This window comes from Trachypithecus francoisi, unplaced genomic scaffold, assembly GCF_009764315.1.
Source record: "Trachypithecus francoisi isolate TF-2019V2 unplaced genomic scaffold, Tfra_2.0 Contig00164, whole genome shotgun sequence".
Taxonomy (NCBI): domain Eukaryota; kingdom Metazoa; phylum Chordata; class Mammalia; order Primates; family Cercopithecidae; genus Trachypithecus; species Trachypithecus francoisi.
In genome coordinates this window covers 47,257-69,746 of record NW_022680497.1, presented here as the reverse complement: position 1 = coordinate 69,746, position 22,490 = coordinate 47,257, and the positions used below count along the sequence as shown (strand labels likewise).

Here is a 22,490-nt window from a genome sequence, read left to right as displayed (position 1 = left end):
AAGCAGATGGGAAACAGGATAGTAATGTCCTTATCATCATTAACAGCTTGGATCAAGAAGAGGCATTAAGCATACAGACTCACTCTGTGATGAAAGCCGGGAGAAAGAGGAGCATCAAAGGGATCTTGAGGGCAAAGGCAGCCCTTCCCTCCCAATCACGTGCCCACCTCCTCTCACTGTAGCCTCTGTCTCAGGCCTTCTCCCAGCAGAGCTATAAATCCAGGCTCACTCCTCACTCTCCACACATCCACACCTGCTCTCCCTACTCCACGTGACCCCAGCCATGAGGACCCTTGCCATCCTTGCTGCCATTCTCCTGTTTGCCCTGCTGGCTCAGGCTAAGTCACTCCAGGAAACAGCTGATGACACTGCAACCCAGGAGCAGCCTGGGGAAGAAGACCAGGACCTTGCTGTCTCCTTTGAAGAAAATGGACTCTCAACTCTTAGAGCCTCAGGTAGGAGACATCAATTTGCAGATCTGCAAAATAGAGACAGGCTCAGGCATCAAGTGTGGAAAAGTCCACCTCACTTGAGTGACTTTATTTAATCTTCCTGGACCTTGATTTTCTCATCTCTAAGTTAATCAGTGAGAACTGAACACATCTAAAAGATTTTCTTTCTTCTAAGACTTTTAGTTTCATGATATTTCTGTGAAATTTGCTACTTTTAAGATAGAAAGAGCTACACTGACTAATTATTTGTAGGTCTGAATGGGTAGACTCAGTTATAGAGAGAATATTTTACTTTGTCCATTGGTAAAGCTTTTAGAACCTAGAGAGGTACCTATGGGTGTGTTGCAATGTAGGCTAATAGGCTTAATTAAATCTTTCTGCAATACATACTTAGATCCAAACATCATATTGCGTCTTATACATATACACAATAATTATTTGTCAATTAAAATAAGTAAATAAGTAAAATGTTTAAGAAAAAAGAGAGAGAGAGGGAATGAAAAATTTGAATTTGGAAGGTTTTTAAAGACTCCTTGAGCACCAAAGTATTCGAGTCCATGACATGAGCATGCACAATGCAGCATCTCAGAAACTGATCCAGGTGCATTAGGGAGCCTTGTTAGGACATGGAGATCATACATGGAGGTCAAGATTAGGGGTATGGACTAAGCAGAATGAAGTATAGGTAACCCTGATGTTGAGAGGTATATTGTTTTACCAGGGAGCAGGTAATAAACATGTCCTGGATAGACTCAGATGGAGAAAGAGCTATGATCTTGCATGACTAACACATAGCTAGTACGATTTCTTGTCATTTATGACAAAGACATGAATTTTCTCCATCCTAACATGACTGATACAGTGTCTCTTATTTAGACTATCTCAGTTAGTCTGGCTCTGCCTGTCCTTTTCCCCACCTCCCTCGCTGTGCCTGACCCTCTCTTCTTTCCACAGGTTCTCTGGCAAGACTCCTCTGCAATTGCCGAGCCCGTTGTTTGCCATTTGAAATCCCCACCACGAGGTGCAGCAACGTCGGCATACTCTGCTGTCACTGAGCTTCCTAGACAGAAACCAAAGCAGTGCAAGATTCAATCCAAGGTCCTGAAGAAAGAAAAACATTTCACCCTCTGTACCTTGTGTCTTTCTAAATTTTTCTCTTCAAAATAAAGTTCAAGCATTAAACTTAGCGTGTTTGACTGTTTAAATTTTCTTTTCTTTTTCCTGTTTTTCCCTTTTGGTTTTTTATATGATGGATTGTATGGTTCCTTTCTATAGAGAATTCTGATCTACATTAAATTAACTGGTCTTTGCATTCCAATGATGCACAATTTGAGCATCATAGAGCAATAACAAAATAGCAAAAATGAATAAATTGGGTTTGTTCCTGTTGTTGTTGTTTGAGACAGTGTCTCACTTAGCCACCCAAGCTGGAGTACAGTGGTACAATTTCTGCTTACTGTAGCCTTAAACTCCTGTGCTCAAATGATCCTCTCATGTCAGCCTCTTGAGTAGCTGGGACTACAGGCATGTGCCACCACACCCTGCTAATGGTTTGTACTGTTTAGAGAGACAGGGTTGCACCATGCTGCCCAGATTTGTCTCGAACTCCAGAGCTTAAGTGATCTGCCCCCCTCAGCCTCTCAAAGTGCTAGGATTTCATGCTTGAGCCACCATGCCTGACATATAAGTGTTAATTGGAATAGTTTGAAACTTAAAAGTTCAATGCATTCCTAATGATTCTCAAACAATAGAACTTTACAATGAGAGGCAAAAAGTGGTTGTTGCTCAAAGGAAAGATAGATCTGATGCGTTATGTTTACTTGTCCTTTAATTTTAAAAAGTGGGAAAGCATTGCTATACATAATACTTGAAATTTTAAGCAGATGTGTTAAATACATATGTTATACATTAAGCTTTATTTCACTCTATTTTGGTAAGTGATATATAACTATCAACAAGATAGAATAAAATAAAGTTTGACAAGGAAAAAGATAAAATTGTGCCAAAAACAGGAAAGACTGATGAGCATCCATGATTCAGTTAATAACCAGATAGAAGAAGAGCTCAGAAGCTGGTGACCATAGAGGATGAGGCCCAATAACCAATGAGACAAATGGTCCCTTACTGGTCCCCAAAAGGTTAATTAGACCAATGTTTAATGAAGGATTTGGTCTCAACTTTCCATCCCTTCAAGCATATGAATTCTATTAATTATAATGAAGCTACACTCATTTTAATAAAATGCTAGTGAGAAAATATATGTTAATATGTTTTTAATTATGCCAATGACCAAGTCAATAATCGTAATGATAAGACAATGGGTCATACAGTTGTTCAAAAACTTAAGAACAACATATATGTGAGAAGGGCAAGTTTTTAAAATTAAAATTTCTATAAAAGACAGGGCTTGGACAGTGCCATGACATGACAAAAAAAAAACAAACAAACATTTTTATTACAACAACAACAAAAAGCCTCAACCTGATAACAAATAACAAGTAGTCTGACTTTGATTCATCTTAGACACATACAAAGCACTGTTTCCTGATCAAGGGTCAGCTATTTGACCCTAGACTTGCAACCTTGCTTAGTAATCTGGGGTCTCGGAAGATCAAGAAAAACATAGGAAGGAGTAAAATCAAAACAAATAAGAAAAGATATCAAATCCATGATATGGGCCCTTCTATATCACTTTTGGTAAAATGAACGAATAAGTTTGTGATCATCATTCAGGAATATGCTTATCTATTCTTTAAGGTGTTAGATGTGTTTAAAAACAACCAGGCATACTAAATGTATAACATCAATGTAGATGAAGGGAATTTAAATAATCACCTTTGTATCAATATTTAATACTCAAGAACTTGTTTAAACAGTGTAAATAGTGATGAGAATTTTCTCTGTGCACAAAAGTCCTTCCAATACTAAAGAACCTACCAAGCTAGTGCAGGCTGGTGCTGCCTTTCCTCATCTGATGGTCCTTAGGGAGAGCTCTCCACTTTACAGAGAGATAGGTGGTCAGGGCTGGTTCTCTGCCTCAGCAACCCTTCTCAGCAGGACTCTCTTCCACTCTTGCTGTCACACCTGGTCCTGGAACTGGAGGGCCAGCAAGAGAGCAAGATAGAGGAGGGCGAGCATTCTCATGCACCACCCAAGAGGCGAGGCTTTCTGGCAGCAGGAACCAAAACGGGTCATGGAGAAACCTCAGATGCCGAATACAAGTACATCTTTTGGGAAGATAAAGTCAATCTACAAAGTCTGTGAACATAGGTCAGGTTGGTGTGTAGGGTGAAAGGGAAGCATTTTCCAAGTCTCACTTGGTTGACTAAAAGTCACTGTCATGCTCCTCTATTTAACTGCTTTACTCACAGCCAAAATTGACTGGTTGTTTGGTCTCTGCCCTTTCTTTTTGATGTGTTCTGCTTTTTGTTTTTTGGGTGTTTTGTTTTGTTTTGCTTTGTTTTGTTTTGTTTGAGATGGAGTCTTCCTCTGTCACCGACGCTGGAGTGCAGTGGCATGATCTAGGCTCACTGCAACCTCCAGCTCCCAAGTTCAACTGATTCTTCTGCCTCGCCCTCCCGAGTAGCTAGGATTACAGGCAAGTGCCACTGTACCCAGCTCATTTTTGTATTTTTATTAGAGATGCGGTTTCACCATGTTGGCCAGGCTGGTCTCGAACTCCTAACCTTGAATGATCTCCCCACCTCAGCCTCCCAAAGTGCTGGGATTACAGGCATGAGTCACTGTGCTGGGACAATGGTTTCTGTTTTTATAAGAATCTTGAATAGTATCTCCTGTTCCTCATCAGCCTTTATGTAAACATCAGCTACAAAATGCGGGTTTGTTAGAGGCTCCACTGCTCCATTCAGAGCAGCTACAGTCTAAACAACTCTAGGTTTTCCAGGCAGATCTCTTCAATGTCCCATTTTCCCTTGAAGCTAAGACTCTTCTCTTCTATTAGCACAGTGATCAGGGGATATGAATAACTTCCATGGAGTAGGACTCTAAGGTCATGGGGAAGAATACCCTACTCCCTACTATGAGTAAAACTTAGAGTAAGAAACAAAATAAATGTTTCCTCGGGCCCAAAGCTATTAAATTGAGCATCAATTCTGGTCAGGAGGAGAGCAGGTTATGCAAAAAACAAGATAAACAGCAGATGTTCTTCACCCTTCCTTCAGGCAATGGGAGGCTTTTTCTAACTGTTAATGGAAATTCTTGGCTCAGCATGGACCTAAACAAAAACATCTGATAAAAGGCACTTCACTCTCATTTCAATCATGTCCTGCATATATACGCAGGAGAGAGATGCAAACCCTGTCTCTCCTCATCTTTGCATCCCACACATCCTCATTCTCATGTCCCAACCCCAGTCAGTCTAACTGCAGATCTTCCTGTTCTCTGCTGCAGAAAATTCAGGTGACCACACAAATCAAGTGTCTACCTAAACTCTATGTCTTGGTCAGGGATATCCAGAGAAATAGAACCAAAATAATGTGTATGTATAGGGAGATTTTTTTCAAGTAAATGCCTCATGTGACTAAGGAGCTAGCAAATCAAAAATCTCCAGGATGGGCCATCAAGCTGGAGGTCCAGGGAAGAGTCACACTTGCAGTCCAAGTCTGGAGCCTGTCTGCCGGCAGAATTCTTTCTTGCCCAGGGAAGGTCAACCTTTTCCCTTTTCAAGCCTTCAGAGGATTGGATGAGGACCACCTACATTAAACAAGACAATCTACTTCACGGAAAGTCCACCAACTTAAATGTTAATCACATCCAATAAGACACCCTTACATAAATACTCAGAATCATGTTTCACCAAATATCTGCTCCACTGTAAACCAGCCAAGGTGACACATAAAATTGACCATCACACTGGACCTTCAGTTTTACTGAGCAATCTTCTAGTCTCTATATATCAATCTTGTTCCAGTTCTTTAGAAGGACTTCAACAACATCCTAGTTCTATCATATTCTATATCATGTTTTTCATTGATGAACTGCTTGAAACTGTTTTTTTTTTTTTTTTGGTTTTTTTTGGAAGACAGAGTCTCACTCTGTTATCCAGGTTGCAGTACACTGGTGTGATCCCAGCCGACTCCAACCTCTGCCTCTCAGGTTCAAGAGATTCTCATGCCTCAGCCTCCCAAGTAGCTGGGACTACAGGCATATACAACCATGCCCAGATAATTTTTTTAAACTTTTAGCAGTAACAGGGTTTCACCATATTGTCCATTCTGGCATCAAACTCCCAATCTCAGGTAATCCACCCACCTTGGCCTCCCAAACTGCTGGGATTACAGGTTTGAGACCCCACACCCAGCCTTGCTTCTAAAACTTTTGATGCATCTTACATCCATGTGTAAAAGTAATCAGATAGTAGTTGTGCTTTGATTTATTTTGATAAACTTCTATAATTATGTAATTGGTATTACTATAATTTGAGTATGTCCTCCAAAAGTTCATGTTGAAACTGAATCCTCAATATAACACTATTAAAATGTGGGGTCTTGAAGAGGTGATGGGGTTTTGAGGGCTCTTTGCCCCCAAATGGATTAACCCATTCAGGAATTAACATGTTAGTAGAGTGTCACAAGAGTGAGTCTGCTGTGAGTCTGTTGTAAAAGCCAGTTCCTCTCAAAGTGTACTGCCTCACAACGTGACGCCCTGTACCACTGAGGACTGCAGAGATTCGTTATCAGCAAGAAGACTCTCACCAGATGCAGCCTCTAAACCTCAGACTCACCAGCCTTCAGAGTTGTAAGAAAAAAGTGTATTTTCTTTATAAGTTACCCAGTTTTAGGTATTTAGTAAATATATATATATATATATATATATATATATATATGACAGCTACCATCTTAGGATCAAGGAAATATGGCAATATTGGTCAATATCCATTCATTGCCGCCATTGTGTTAGGCATCACACCAATTCCTTTCCCTACTACACATGAGGTAAGAGAGAGACAATTATCTAGATTTCAGAGATGAAGAAATGGAGGCCTGCTACATGGAAACCCATCCTTTAGTCTTCGGTATACCTGATGTTGCATAAGAAACAATAGTAAACAGAAAATGAAGACCTCCCCCGATGGACAAAGGAGCCAGTCACCAACCTTAAGAACATGGCAACGTTCAATAATTCAAAACAGCAGTTTTTCGGAAACTCAGCAAGCTTTGTGATGACACAGAAAAGTAATTCAGAAATGTATCAGAAAAATTTAGCAAGGAGATCAAAATAGTTTTCTGAAAATCAAACAGAAACCCTGGAACTGAGAAATAAACTCCCTGGTAGAAAACTATCAGACTCTCAAGAACAGAATTGATTAAGTAAAAAAAATTCAGTAAGCTCAATGCAGGTTATTGGAAATACAATGTAAGAGCAGAAAAAAGGGGAAAAGAATGAAGAATACCAATTAAATATGGAAAGTACCTCAAAAGAGCAAATCTAAAAGTCATTGACCTTCAAAGGGAGCTGAGAGAGGGCAAGGGCTACAAAACTCAAATAAATAATAAGAAAGAAAACTTTCCAAATATAGAGAAAGATATAAATATCTAGGTAGGGGAAGGTCAAAGATCATCAAACAGATTCAACATAAATATGACTATCATAAGGCATATAGTCATTAAACTCTCAAAGGTCAAAGAGAGGATTCTAAAAGCAACAAGAAGAAACGAGCAAATTGCACGTAAAGGGACTCCAATTCATCTGGCTACAAACTTCTCAGTGAAAATCCTACAGACCAACAAGGAGATGGATGATATGCTCAAAGTGCTGGGAGGCAGGTTGAGGGAAAATCTTCCCACCAAGAATACTGTACCCAGCAAAGCTATCTTTCATATATGGAGTAGAAATAAAGTTGTGCCTGACAAACAAAAACTAAGAAAATTCATTACCAGACCTGTCTGTCTTAATACAAAACTATAGAAGGAAATTCTTTAGTCTTTAAGAAAAGGGTGCCAACATGCAATAAGAAAACATCTGAAGGTATAAAACTAATTGGTAAAAGTAAGTACACAGACAATCTTAGAATATTCTAATACTATAATTGTGGTACGCAGATCTCTCATATCTCTAATATGAATACTTAAAGGCAAATCTATCGAAAATAGTAAAAAAATTTGTTAAGAGATAGGCAATATAAAAAGACATACATTGAGACCAAAAAAAGTCTAAATGTTGAGGGGGAGGGAGTTAAAGTATAGAGTTTTTTAGGTTTTTCTCTGTTTGTTAGCTTGTTCTACTTTATTTGTGATCAAAGTCACATTGTCATTTGTTCAAAATAACTTCTTATACACATTTTATAATCTCTATAGTAACCCCAGAGCAAAAGTCTATAATGCATACACTTCTTTTCTGTTTTTTGAGACAGAGTCTCACTCTGTCACACAGGCTGGAGTGCAGCGGCATGATCTCAGCTCACTGGAAGCTCCACCTCCCAGGTTCTGGCCATTCTCCCACCTCAGCCTCCCAAGCAGCTGGAACTACAGGTGTCCGCCACCACCCCCAGCTAATTTTTTGTATTTTTAGTAGAGACAGGGTATCACCGTGTTAGCCAGCATGGTCTTGATCTCCTGACCTCATGATCCACCAGCCTTGGTCTCCCAAAGTGGTGTGATTACAGGCGTGAGCCACTGACCCCAGCCTGGATTACACATTTTTAAAAGCAAAGAATTAAAGCACTACCAGAGAAAATCATTTAACTGCTAAGGAGAAAAGTTATCAAAGAAGAAAGAAAAGGAAGAGATGAGTTATAAAACAACCAGAAAACAAGTAACAAAATGGCAATAGTAAGTTCTTACCTATCAATAATAACATTAAATATAAACTAAGGTCTTCAATTTATACACATACATTGGCTGAATGGATTGAAAATCAAGATCCAACTATATGTTCCCTACAAGAAAATTACTTCATCTATAAAGACACAAATAGATTGAAAGTGAAGGAATGAAAAAAGATATTCCATGCAAATGGAAACCAAAAGAGAGCAAATGTAGCCACATTTCTATCAGACAAAATAGAATTCGAGTCAAAAATTACAAAAAGAAGCAAACAAGATCATTACATAATGATATAGTGGTCAATTTAGCAAAAGGATACAAAAATTCAAAGAGCCTTCAAATGCAAATATTAATGGATCTGAAGAGATAAGCTGCAATACAACTATAATAGGAAACTCCAACAACTCACTTTCAGTAAAGAACTGATCATTTAAACAGAAAATTAGGCCGGGCGCGGTGGCTCAAGCCTGTAATCCCAGCACTTTGGGAGCCTGAGACGGGTGGATCACGAGGTCAGGAGATCGAGACCATCCTGGCTAACACGGTAAAACCCCGTCTCTACTAAAATATACAAAAAACAGCCAGGCGCGGTGGCTCAAGCCTGTAATCCCAGCACTTTGGGAGGCCGAGACGGGCGGATCACGAGGTCAGGAGATCGAGACCATCCTGGCTAATACGCTGAAACCCCGTCTCTACTGAAAATACAAAAACTAGCCGGGCGAGGTGGCTGGCGCCTGTAGTCCCAGCTACTTGGGAGGCTGAGGCAGGAGAATGGCGTAAACCCAGGAGGCGGAGCTTGCAGTGAGCTGAGATCTGGCCACTGCACTCCAGTCCGGGCGACAGAGCGAGACTCCGTCTCAAAAAAAAAAAAAATATATATATATATATATACATACAAAAAAATAGCGGGGCGAGGTGGCGGGTGCCTGTAGTCCCAGCTACTCGGGAGGCTGAGGCAGGAGTAATGGTGTAAACCTAGGAGGTGGAGCTTGCAGTGAGCTGAGATGCGGCCACTGCACTCCAGCCTGGGCGGCAGAGCGAGATTCCGTCTCAAAAAAAATAAAAATAAAAATAAATAAATAAACAGAAAATTAACAAAACCAAACGTCAGAGTTAAACTACACTCTAGCCCAAATGGACCTAACTGACATTTACAGAATATTTCATCCAACTGATGCAGAATATATTCTTCTCATCAGCACATGGAACATTCTCCAGAACAGATCGTATGTTAGTCCACAAAACAACTCTCAACAAATTTGTGAGTCAAAACTGTATCAAGTATATCAAAATTATATCAAGTTGTATTCTGACCACAGTGGAATACAATTTGAAATCAATGATAAGAGGAACTTTGGAAACTGTACAGACACATGGAATGAAACAACATGTTCCTGAATGACCAATGGATCAATAAAAAAATAAGAAGGAAATTTAAAGATTGCTTGAAACAAATGAAATTAGAAAGAGAACATAACAAAACCTATATTCAAGCCATACCTACTCTTAGGTGGTCACTGGTAAAATGACACAAGGAGTTTGAGGGAGACAGAGAGATTGAAGATTTCAAAGAAAGGGACAACATTTCAAGTGGGTTTTCACCATTCTTGACCAAAACATCTCAAGGGCCAGACACTGCTATGACCACCAACACCAATCACAAAAGCCCAGAGCCCAGGAGAAGGGAGCAGGTGTTTCCCACGTTCACCCCATGAGATTCTGAGGAAGTCTCAGCCCCAGATTGGGGCTCTGTCTTTCTGAAGAGGCGGTTCAGGTGTCCAGGCACCTCACTGAAACACTGCACGGCAGGGAACCCAACACAGATTCCAGGGACAACACAGGCATTCTGACAGACAAATGATCCCACCCTTCCCCTTGTTTAGATGGTGAAGGAAACACACAGAACTTCAGATTGTGAAGGCCAGGAGCCTTCCTTGGTTTCTAGTAACCGCTACTGCTTCAAGTCCTGAGGTCCCTGAACTGACGTTCCATATTCTTCCAAATTATGGGCCTGGTCAGGTTGACTCTATCCAGAGGGCATCTGCATTTCTCCCAGAAGTACACTGGGCTCATTTCCCAGACCTGGGGTCTCTGCTAAAACTTCACTTTGTCACTGACATCTTTCCTGATTTCTCAATTTTAAATTGCAGCAACTTTCCTGAGCAATCTCCATCCCACTTGTTCTCTTTATTTTTAACTGTAGAATTGTAACGGTCTCACATTCTGTACACACCACTTACTCTCTGTAACATTTCCCTCCCCACTCTAGAAGGGAAGATGCACGTTTTGCTCATTACTGGACACAGTGGTCAGATGACCGCCAAGCACATCGTAAGAGATCAATAAATTAATTATGATAAAATTAATTATATTCAATATCACAAGATATAAAATGAGATTATTATTACTAAACTGCATAGGAAAAAATGAAAACTACAGCAGCAATGCAGTCCATATATCAAGTTTCTGTGACAGCATGGGGAAAAAAGCCATTTAAAAACATTGAAGGCTGAAAGATAGAAAAATATCCTTGGGAAAATGTGGCTTCATGAAGCAATAGGAGTTTAGAAGAAAGAAATAGACTATTTTGGTTTTGAGTGCAAGAAAAGACTTCATGGTGAAACACAGAGGTACTTAAAACGTGGGTAGATTAAAAGAAGGGGTAGAGTACAACGTTCGGTGGAGAGAATAATATCAGGGCAAGAAATATGCAGGGTCAGGTCCACCTCCACTGAATTTAGAGGAATGGACGTTGCCAGACAGAAGGATGGAGTAGAATTCAGGCTGATGTGCTGAGAAGCATCCATCAACTCAAGGGAAAGGGTCAGACGAGGATGGAGCCTCCCTGCTCCTCTGTGAATAAAGGCACACTGGGAGCACCACATGTGGCTTCTGCTACTGCAGTCTAGGGTGGGCAATCACAGCTGCAAATTCTAGGACAGAGAATTCAGGGAGAGGTGTGAGGGTCTCCAAAGAACCAGGACCATTTGCTCAGCCTCAAGTAACACCCAGAACTGTTCACTGAGATGCACGAACATTCTAAGTTCACTGATGACATACAAGAGATTTTCTACCTTGAACCACTTGGGTGGAACAATGAATAATGAATAAGTCAGATGCCTCATCCCTATAAATGCAATTACCCAAGAGGGCAGCAGCTCTGTCTCTGTGGGAGGATAGGAGCCTTACTCCAACAAGCACAAATGAGCAAACACTGATGGCCCAATCACACTAGCCAGCTTCCCTCCTAACGACCTCCAGAACCATCCTGCTAGCTCCCCCCAAGGCTTAAATTCTCCTGCCTTTGGCTTGAGGTAAGTTGAGTCCAAGGGCTCTTCCTATTACAGCGTTTTGACTCCTATTGCAACAGTCTTCAATAAACGTTTTCTTGATATTTCTTGAAAGTCTTGCTGAAATTTTTCTTTTACAAGAAAAGTATAGAGTTGTTTTTTCTGTATCTCTGTTTGTTCCGAACTCTACTTACAAACAAAACCAGAACGTAAGTTCTGTATTTCTTCCTTTGCCACGAAAAGCCAAATAACTCATAAAAATAAAAACTAATGGAAAGAGTTCATTCTAATATTTCCTGGCAGATCACCCTCCCAACCTCTCAGTGATTTGTCCTCCTGGATGACAGTGATCCCCACTTCCTCTTTGCCCCAGCCCGCCACCCATGGCCACCCACTGACTCCTTCTGCCACCTGGAATTCCTCCAGCTCTGAATGTCAACTATGAACGTCCCCATCCCTGATTCACCGCTGTCCTACTAGCCTCTCTCGTAGCTGTTCCTCCTTCCCTGCTGATCAACATCAACAAGGCTCTTCTCCCCCGGGGCCGTGCATGGGAATAACCAGGGAGCCTGATGCCCAAGCTGCCCCCAGGACACCTGTCATCTGCTCTCATCTCCTGTCCTTGTGCACTACACCGTCTTTGCCTCTCAGGTTCTCTGAGTTTGGTATTTTTGATGTTTTTCAGATATCTTACTGGGGTCTTGAATTCAAACATCAAACCATGACAAGCTGAGTTAACGTTTTGACTCCTATATCTTGGAATTGAGGGGGAATTCTGGCTTCAGAAAATACTTGATTTAAGGACTCAGGGCATGAGATACATTGTTGCCTTCCCATTTATTTCTCTTGGTCTTACTTTGGGCTCTCTCCACAGGTCACAGCCATGTGAATCATGGTCATCTCTCTGTGACCTTCATAGCTGATCTCCTGGAGAAAAATCCCTACTTCCTTCCCATTGTTCCAGCCAATGCCCAAGTCCCATGGCCGACTCTGAATCTGTCACTGAGGATGGAGGTTGGTACCACACCTGAGTCCCATACTGCCCTGCTCCCCAAGGAAGAATTTAAACTAAGAACAGTTGACAGGGGATCGGTGAGTCACTGGAAAAGTAAGGGAGGACACAGTGGGTCTGTGTCCAACAAAGAAATGGCTCCAGGCCGGGTGTGGTGGCTCATGCCTGTAATCCCAGCACTTTGGGAGGCCGAGGTGGGCGGATCACCTGAGGTAAGGAGTTTGAGACCAGCCTGGCCAACATAGTGAATCCCCATCTGTATTAAAAATACAAAATTTAGCCAAACATGGTGATGTGTGCCTCTAATCCCAGCTACTTGGGAGGCTGAGGCAAGAGAACCGCTTGAATCTGGGAGGCAGAGGTTGTAGAGAACCGAGATCGCACCATGGTACTCCAGCCTGGGGGACAGAGCGGGATTCCGTCTCATTAACAACCACAACAACAAAAAAAAAAAGTAGAAGAATTTGCTGGATACCGCTATGCAGTAGTGAACCTATGCAGCTCCCTCGGGGTAAGTTTATAAAGGGCAGGAGCGCCGCCTGCTGTCCTTAAGGTGCTGCTGTAGCGCTGCCAGCCCATCTTTCTGTAAGGGCAGGTTCTCCTTGCCTCGGAATACAGTGTGGGCACTGCTAGGTCGCCCTCTGATGACTGAGGACATCTCAAGGTGGAAACATACTAAAGCGACTGAAGAGAAAAAGGAGAAACAGCCCTTGGCACAAACAGATTGCAATTCAGTGAAAATGCTCTGGCTTCGATGTGGGGTGGGGTGAATGAGAGAAGGGCCGGCTCTGGCCTCTGGGTCTAGACCACCAGAGAATAGCAGGGCTCATCTTCAGAAAATAAGAGGCATTTATTCCCTGAACTTATTGAATAAGAGCACTCTTTCTTTTTTTCTTTGAACATTAAGTAAATGTTTCAGCAGACAAGACACAGGAAATTATATCATGGTCCTAATCATCCCTATTGGTTTGGACTCAGAACAGACACTCAATCAACAGACTTGCTATGATGAAAGCTGGGAGAACAGAGGAGCATCAAAGGGATCTTGATGGCAAAGGCAGCCCTTCCCTTCCCCAATCATATGCTCTACCTCCTCTCACTGCAGCATCTGTCTCAGGCCTTCGCCCAGCAGCACTATAAATCCAGGCTGGCTCCTCACTCCCCACACATCCACTCCTGCTCTCCCTCCTCCAGGTCACCCCAGCCATGAGGACCCTCACACTCCTCGCTGCCATTCTCCTGGTGCCCCTCCAGCCACCGGCTTGAGCCACTCCAGGCAAGAGCTCATTAGGCCACCAGCATTGCAGACCTAGGAGTCTACAGAGGAAAAACCAGGAACCTCTATAATCAGACTCAACAGCTGACTCTTTCTCTTAGGTGATCACCTCCCCAGGCCTCAGTTTCCTCATGTGGATACTGAAAACACAGAATCAGATGATATTCAGTGGACCGTGATCCTCCAAAGATATCTGATTCTGTGAAAAGTCAGTGAAATTTAGTAATCTTATGCTATGTGGAAACATACTGGGGAGTCTCTCTGGCATCAAGGATGAGAATCCACTTGGAAAGAAACATATTCCTGTTTGTTCATTAGAGGAGTTTCACAAATGGGAATGGACCTAAGGGTGTATTCAACTGTGTGTGTGAAGAAGCAGCATCACAAAAAAGGTGAGCAAATGAGAATAATTCTCTAACCCTGCCTGTGAGCAGCACTGCTGTGTACGTTGATAACTACTGATTGAGCCGATCTTGCTGCTGCTGTGACGTGGCCACCGTGATAAATGCAATCAGCCCAGTAGGTCACCGCACAGGGATCCTCCTTATCAACCACCTCTGACCCCAGTCCTAATGCCTGATGCTTTCTCTGTGTCTCCAGGCTCAACGAGGGGCTTGGTCAGCTATTGCAGAATATCAGGCTGTCATTTTTCCAAACACCGCTATGGGACCTGCACCAATAGTGGGATCTGCTGTCTTTTTGCTGCCTCTGAACATGGAGTAAAGAGGAAAATGTGTTCATCATTTCCTCTGAGATCTAGAGAACTTTTAGTATTCCTTTACCTTGTCTTCAACTTTCTTTTCTTATTCCAAATAAAGTCTTTGTAGTAAGTTCTCTGTCTTTGTACCTGTTTGCTGTTTAATGCATCTCTTAGTCAAGACTCTTTGGGATGCAAGTACCAGAATCCTAAATTCAGCTTTTTAGGCAAAATACAATTCCAAATTCTAAGAATATCAAGGACAAACATTGGCTTCAGACACAAATTCATTTACAAGCACAAATTATGCTGCTGATTTCTCCTTCTACTTCTGTCTTTTCACTCTGCCTCATTTCGAATGGATTCACTCAAAGGTAACTCCCATGTGTTAGGAAAAACAATCATTATCAGCTTCCAGTTTACACAATCATAACATTGCTACTTCTTAGGAAAAAAAAAACACCATGTTCTTTCCTGAAGTGTTGGAGTTTCATTGAACAGACCCAGATCACACATCTGACTTTGAAGACCTGGGGTTGTCACAGCTCTATTGAAAAACATTTAATTGAGATTGGAATGGACAGTTAAGAAAGCTGTAATGGGCTGAGTGTGGTGGCTCATGTCTGCAGTCCCAGCACCAAAGAAATGGTTCCAGATCAGGGGCAGTGGCTCATGCCTATAATCCTAGAGTTTTGGGAGGCTGAGGTGGGTGGATCACCTGAGGTCACGAGTTCGAGACCAGCCCAGCCAACATGGTGAAACCTCGTCTCTACTAAAAATACAAAAATTAGCTGAGAATGGTGGCACGTGCCTGTAATCCCAGCTATTTGGGAGGCTGAGGCAGGAGAATCGCTTGAACTTGGGAAATGGAGGTTGCTGTGGCTGAGAGCATGACATTGCACTCCAGCCTGGGTGACAAGAGCGAAACTCCATCCAAAAAAATTAAAAAAAAACCAAAACCTGTAATGAGTACAACAAAAAGCACAGGAGCACCTCACTGCAACAGACTCATTATCAATATTTTCCACCCATGCCAGGGAAAATCTTGATTTCACATTCATAAAGTTGTCTTCACACAAACAAAATGCAGATTCCTCTACTGCATTCTGAAAAATGCACCCTTGAGACAGGAGAATAGGGAAGTAGGGTAATCAAGGGTTAAGGCATAAGGAAAAGAAAACCAGGTGCAGCCAGTTCCAGGCAAGATTAGGCAGAACACCAAATTCTTTTAGCTTAATAAAAACCATAAATGGGGGGCTCTTGAGTCACTTCCTTGAACCAGTCCCCATTCTGTGGAGTGTCAATAAATCTGTACTTTCGTTACTGCGTTCTCATGTTGCTTTGGTTTGTCTTTCGTTGCTTCGTTCTTTTGTTGCTTTGTTTGTACGTTTGGTTGAATTATTTGTTCAATGCGCTAAGAATCTGGACAACTCACAGTCAAGACCTTCCATCTGGTAACACTCTCTTGGGTTCCCTTCAAACTGTGGAGGACCTGATTCTACCTGTAAATACAGTTTTAAAGGTGCACCGGGAAAACAGATGTGAGGGAAAAGCTATCCAAGTAATCTGCATACCTGCTGGTGCTGCAGGGCGCTGAGTTTCTGATACCCAGAACGTCCTGCACATCAGCAAGTGAGCAGGAAACCAGGTCTGGAGAAAGGGAATGAACCAGGAGCTCAGTGCCTACTGAGATGCTCAGAGCATTTGCCAGGAAGGCCACAGCGCCCCCTGTGGTCCCGTCTTCAACTGCAGCCTCCCCACCAGGCACACCACCCTTGGGTATGTACCTTCCTGAGACTCTTTCTCCTCTCCTCCAAGAGGACAGGGTCACTCCCGGTGTCCCTGAGGCCAGGCTGACACCTTGTTGAGGTGTGATGTGACCCTTCCTGTCTCTCTTCTTTTTCCTTCTCTAGGCATCCATTGAACCTTGAACACGAGTTCAACATATCCTGCAAATAGCCTATGAGAACATGACCACAAAGCCCCAGAAAGGATTCCAGCGTGAGCCCCAGAGCCCCGGGAAGAATTCCCGCGTGAGACCCGAGTCTTTATTTTACTTTAAATTTAGTAGTGCTAGTTTGTGATTCCACAATACATTTTTTGAATAAAAGTATGTCTGTTCCAGCCTTGGCTACTCTTATTGGGTGGTACTGGTAAAACGCCCCAAGAACTCTTACAGTGACAGAGAGACCACAGTTTGCAAAGAAAGAAATAGTGTTTCAAGTGGATTATTCACCATTCTTGAATAAAACAATCTAATGAGTCCAGACACAGCTATGACTACCAACACCAAGCACAAATGCCCAGCGCCCAGGAGAAGGAAGCAGGTGCTGTCCATGTCCAACCATGCAGATTCCAAGCAGGTCTCAGCCCCAGACTGAGGCTCTGCCTTTGCAAAGAGGGAGCTCAGGGTTCCAGGCACCCCGCTGAGACACTGCACAGCTGGGGGATCTACTGCAGACCTCAAGGAGGACACAGTGGGTTCATATAAATGCTAAAATATGATAAATATTTTATAAATTATCTAAAAATAAATTATTTGAGAAAATAATGCTCCCAAATCTTCCCCCTTGTGTAGACAGGGAAGAACACAAATAAGGATTCAGGGGGTGAAAAACAAGCAACCTTCCTTGGGTTCCTGTAACTGCCTTGGAGCTGGAGTCATGAGGTCCTTGAACTAACTCTGCAAATTATTCCTAACTGTCCACTGGGCCAGGATCACTTCATTTTGGGGCACCTGCCCTTCACATAGAAGTCCTCCCAACTCATTCCTCCAGCTCCTGGGATCTCAGCTAAAACATACTTTGGCCACTGAAATCTTTCTTGGTTTCTCAATTTAAGATTGCAACAAGTTCCCCTGGATACCTCCATCCTCCTTGTTCTCTTTATTTCTAACTGTAGAATTTCAAACCATTTCACATCCTATACATTTCGCTTACTCTCGGTAACAGTTGTCTTTACGCTGGAAGGGAAGCTGCATGTTTCCCTGCATGTTTCATTCTTGTACCAGCTATGTGTTAGGCAGTCATCTGGGCAGAGACATCAATAAATTAATTCTGATTAATTAATTATCCCCAACATCACATAATATTACAAAATTCTATTTGTATTACTCAACTTCATAGAAAACAGATGAAACCTACAGAGGAAAAAATCTACGTGTCAGTTCATGTGATACTAGACCTTTCAAAAACGAAAATCATTTAAGAATGAAATATAGAAGAATATCATGGGTTAAATGTGGCTTTATGTAACATTAGGACTTTAGAAAGAAGAGATCATTTTGTCTTGGCGTGGCAAGGATAGGTTTTATGGTGTATCTTAAACTGAAACATAAAGATGTTTACAACCGAATACATTAAAAAGAGGATTAGAGAAGACCGTTTGCTGGAGGGAATGATATCAGGGACAGAGATATGCAAGGTCGGGGTCTAAGTCTACTGTATTTGGAGGAACTGATGTTGCAAGAGAAAAGGATGAACTAGTAATTCGAGCTGATATTCTTAGAGGCATCTATCAATTTAAGGGAAAGGGGCAGATGAGGACAGAGTATCCCTGCTCCTCTGTGTGGATAAAGGCATACTGGGAGAACCACAGGAAGATTCTGCTCCTGCAGTCTAGGGTGGGCAATGACAGCTGCAAACACTAAGGACAGAGAATGCAGGGAGAGGTGTGAGGGTCTCCAAACAATGGGAGCAACTTGCTTAGTCTCCAATAAAACCCAAAGCTTATTAATGGAATGCACACACCCAGGACATTTATGGAATGCCGATGAGATATTTCTAACTTAAAGAAACCACTCATATGGTAGGAGGAGAAAATAAAGAATAAGTCAAATATGAAGCTAACCCTTTGAAATGTCAGTTTCCAAGAAGAGCGTAATCTTTTCTCTGTGGGAGGATAGGAGTCTAACTTCCATAAATACAAATTGGGAAACACAGATGGCCCAATCACACTGCTCAACCTTCCCGCCAGCAACCTGCAGTACTTTTCCACCAGCTCACTCTAGGGCTTAAACTCTCCTGTGTTTGACCTCAAGAGAGTTCAGTTCAACTGCTCTCTCTATTGCAAAGAGTCTCACCTATTGGGACATTACTCAATAACCAATTCTCTGGCATTTCAAAAAAGTGTCTGGTGCTATTTTTCTTCAAAACAAAGGATATTGACTCGTTAGTGTTGCCACTGATATTTTGTGCTTGTTTATATGATATTCTGAACTCTGTTTACAATGAAAAAAGAATGTAAGAAATGAGAAAAGTACTTGTTCCCTTTTCTGAACTTTGGCATAGTTTTTCTTTTCCTGCTGAACAAAGCTGCAGGCATCAGGCTACCTGACTTCAAACTATACTACAAGGCTACAGTAACCAAAACAGCATGGTACTGGTACCAAAACAGAGATATAGACCAAGGGAACAGAACAGAGTCCTCAGAAATAATACCACACATCTACAGCCATCTGATCTTTGACAAACCTGACAAAAACAAGAAATGGGGAAAGGATTCCCTATTTAATAAATGGTGCTGGGAAAATTGGCTAGCCATAAGTAGAAAGCTGAAACTGGATCCTTTCCTGACTCCTTATACGAAAATTAATTCAAGATGGATTAGAGACTTAAATGTTAAACCTAATACTATAAAAACCCTAGAAGAAAACCTAGGTAGTACCGTTCAGGACATAGGCATGGGCAAGGACTTCATGTCTAAAACACCAAAAGCAACGGCAACAAAAGCAAAAATTGACAAATGGAATCTAATTAAACTAAAGAGCTTCTGCACAGCAAAAGAAACTACCATCAGAGTGAACAGGCAACCTACAGAATGGGAGAAAATTTTTGCAATCTACTCATCTGACAAAGGGCTAATATCCAGAACATACAAAGAACTCAAACAAATTCACAAGAAAAAAAACAAACAACCCCATCAAAAAGTGGGGAAAGGATATGAACAGACATTTCTCAAAAAAAGACATTCATACGGCCAACAGACACATGAAAAAATGCTCAACATCACTGGCCATCAGAGAAATGCAAATCAAAACCACAATGAGATACCATCTCACACCAGTTAGAATGGCAATCATTCAAAAGTCAGGAAACAACAGGTGCTGGAGAGGATGTGGAGAAATAGGAACACTTTTACACTGTTGGTGGGATTGTAAACTAGTTCAACCATTATGGAAAACAGTATGATAATTCCTCAAGGATCTAGAACTAGATGTACCATATCACCCAGCCATCCCACTACTGGGTATATACCCAAAGGATTATAAATCATGCTGCTATAAAGACACATGCACACGTATGTTTATTGCGGCACTATTCACAATAGCAAAGACTTGGAATCAACCCAAATGTCCATCTGTGACAGACTGGATTAAGAAAATGTGGCACATATACACCATGGAATATTATTCAGCCATAAAAAAGGATGAATTTGCATCCTTTGTAGGGACATGGATGCAGCTGGAAACCATCATTCTTAGCAAACTATCACAAGAACAGAAAACCAAACACCACATGTTCTCACTCATAGGTGGGAACTGAACAATGAGATCACTTGGGCTCGGGAAGGGGAACAGCACACATCGAGGCCTATCATGGGGAGGGGGGAGGGGGGAGGGATTGCATTGGGAGTTATACCTGATATAAATGACGAATTGATGGATGCTGACGAGTTCATGGGTGCAGCACACCAACATGGCACAAGTATACATATGTAACAAACCTGCATCTTATGCACATGTACCCTAGAACTTAAAGTATAATAAAATAAATAAATAAATAAATAAAAATAAAGTTAAAAAATAAATAAATAAAATAAAATGAAATAAATAAAAGTCCCATAACTCACGAAGAAACTTAAGGTTATGAGAAGTTATTTTTCACTCTAATATTTCCCAGAAGATCACTCTCACCACCTCTCAATGCTTTGAGATCCTGGATAACAGTGGCCCCCACCCCTCACTTGGCACCAGCCCTCTACCCATGGCCACCCACTAACTCCTGAGACCACCTGGAATTCCTCCTTTTATGAACGTCAACTATGAAGCTCCCCATCCCTGACTCACCCACTGTCCTTCCAGCCTCTCTCGTAGCCGTCCCTCCTTCCCTGCTGATCAACATCAACAAGGCTCTTCTCTCCTGGGGCTGTGCATGGGAATCACCAGGGAGCCTGAGGCCCGAGCTGCCCCCGGGACACCTATTGTCTGCTCTCAATCTGCCCCCAGGACACCTATCACGTGCTCTCATCTCTTGTCCTTGTGCATTGCACCATCTCTCTGCGTTCGGTATTTTTTATGGTTTTTGGATATCTTAATGGGGTCTTGAATTCAAATGTCAGAAACCAATGACAAGCTAAGTTAACATTCTGGTTCCTATATCTTGGAATTGAGGAGGAATTCTGGCTTTAGGAATTGCTTGATCCAAGAACTCAAAGCATGAGTTACATTGTTGTTTTTACCGTTTTTTTCCCTTTGTTTCTCTACATCTTATTTTGGGCTATCCCCCCAGGTGACAGCCATGTGAATCGTGACCTTTGTCGCTAACCTCCTGGAGAAAATCCCTACTTCTTTCCCTGTTGTTCCAGCCAACTCCTGAGTCCCATGGCCTCCCCTGAGTCTGTCACTGCAGGGACAGGTTGAGACTCCACCTGGCTCCCACACCACCTCTGCTGCCAGCAGGAAGAATTTAAACTAAGAATGGGTGAGGGGGTTCTTCGGTCACTCCTAAGAGTCCACAGTTCCATGCTGCCATGACGATGGGCTCTTTGTGACACTTTGGGGAAAAGGTGAGAGGGTTCTGTGCTACTTTTTCAATATTACAGAGAAACTGAGATTTACACACACACAAAATGCACACATTCAACTTCTCACCAAAACTGTGCCTTCTGTTCATCTAGGACCGTGTGAAAAGACACCACAGAAAGTAGTGGATTGAAACAGCATGATCAGGTCTTCACTCACACATTTGCAATTGGGGTTTGGATCCTTCCATGGGCATAAGAGGAGAGGTTCTGCTGAGATCTGAAAATTCCAGGGCCAGGACATTCATGCACAGGTGGCGGGTGGTGCTGGCTCAGCTGGGAACTCTCAGAAAGCTGAGCGACGAGACCCTGTGATGTGCTGGGGACAGATCAGGCCAGCTCATCAGAGAGGAGTTTTGTGTGATAGTTCTTAAACTGTCCATAGCTGGGAGCATTTTAACCACAGACATTTACATAAATTTACATTGCAAATCACAGTTTGGTTTTTCCTAGAAAGCTGGTTGCTCTGTGTTCTCTAGCCCATCCTTGCAGGTGGGCTCAGTTCCTCTCCCTGTGGAATGCTTCGTCTTCCTCCAAGCATGGTATCTGGGCTCCAAAGGCACCAGCCCTCTTAGCACATGTGAACTGCTAAAAAAAATTTTAAATGCCATGACCCAAGTTGCTCTAATATTGCATGGAAGGTCACCCTCACTACCTCTCAGCTCTCTGTCCTGCTGGACAATAGTGACCCTTCATCTTCTTTGTTCCAACCCTCCACACCCTAACTTCTGCCACCACTCAGAACCACCTGTGGAGGCTGAGAAGTACAAATCAAGGTGGCAGCAGAATCAGACTCGGTGAGGACCAGCCTTTTGGTTCATATGCAACATCTTCTCACTGTGTCTTCATCTGGTGGGAGGAATGAAGGAGCTCTCTGTGACCTCTTCTACAGGGACACTCATTCCATTCATGAGGACCCCACCGTGCTGACCTGCTCACTTCCAAAAAGGCCTCTTCTTTTAATGCTGTCATCTTAGGGTCTAAGACTTCAACATACGAATTTCAGAGGAAAAATGTATCAGGCCACAGCACCATCCAACACAGAGAAAGTGAAAGACACCAGTTCACTAGGGCCTAATCCCAGAAAACAGCATGGCATCTAGTTGCATGTAGTCTGTCGGTCAAAATGTCACCCGTCCGAGACCCAACAGGTGAGAACAGAACCTTCTTTTCTATAA

The 22,490-nt window shown here is 42.3% G+C and overlaps 1 protein-coding gene and 1 long non-coding RNA gene across 5 annotated transcripts in view; one reads left to right on the top strand and one right to left on the bottom strand.

Annotated features, from left to right (window-relative positions):
* Nucleotides 1-22,490, bottom strand: part of LOC117072455 — a 128,829-nt gene that overhangs the window by 90,786 nt on the left and 15,553 nt on the right. Inside the window, exon 1 of one of the 4 annotated variants that reach the window (XR_004432833.1) lies at nucleotides 3,390-3,437. The exons of the other annotated variants lie outside the window; for them this stretch is intronic. This is a non-coding gene — a long non-coding RNA (uncharacterized LOC117072455). Of the gene's footprint in view, nucleotides 1-3,389; nucleotides 3,438-22,490 lie in introns of those variants that run through there. 4 annotated transcript variants of the gene reach the window in all.
* Nucleotides 249-1,630, top strand: LOC117072318 (neutrophil defensin 4-like). The gene is made up of 2 exons (XM_033192371.1): nucleotides 249-455; nucleotides 1,407-1,630. Exons 1-2 carry the CDS (start codon nucleotides 284-286, stop codon nucleotides 1,505-1,507), a joined length of 273 nt encoding a protein of 90 aa, XP_033048262.1. The 5' UTR covers nucleotides 249-283; the 3' UTR covers nucleotides 1,508-1,630.

Bases quoted from the DNA above. Each gene is read 5' to 3' on its own strand.
- LOC117072318 (XM_033192371.1), top strand. From the start codon at position 284: ATGAGGACCCTTGCCATCCTTGCTGCCATTCTCCTGTTTGCCCTGCTG. The intron at 456-1,406 runs GTAGGAGACATC...TTCTTTCCACAG, and splicing joins CTCAACTCTTAGAGCCTCAG to GTTCTCTGGCAAGACTCCTC.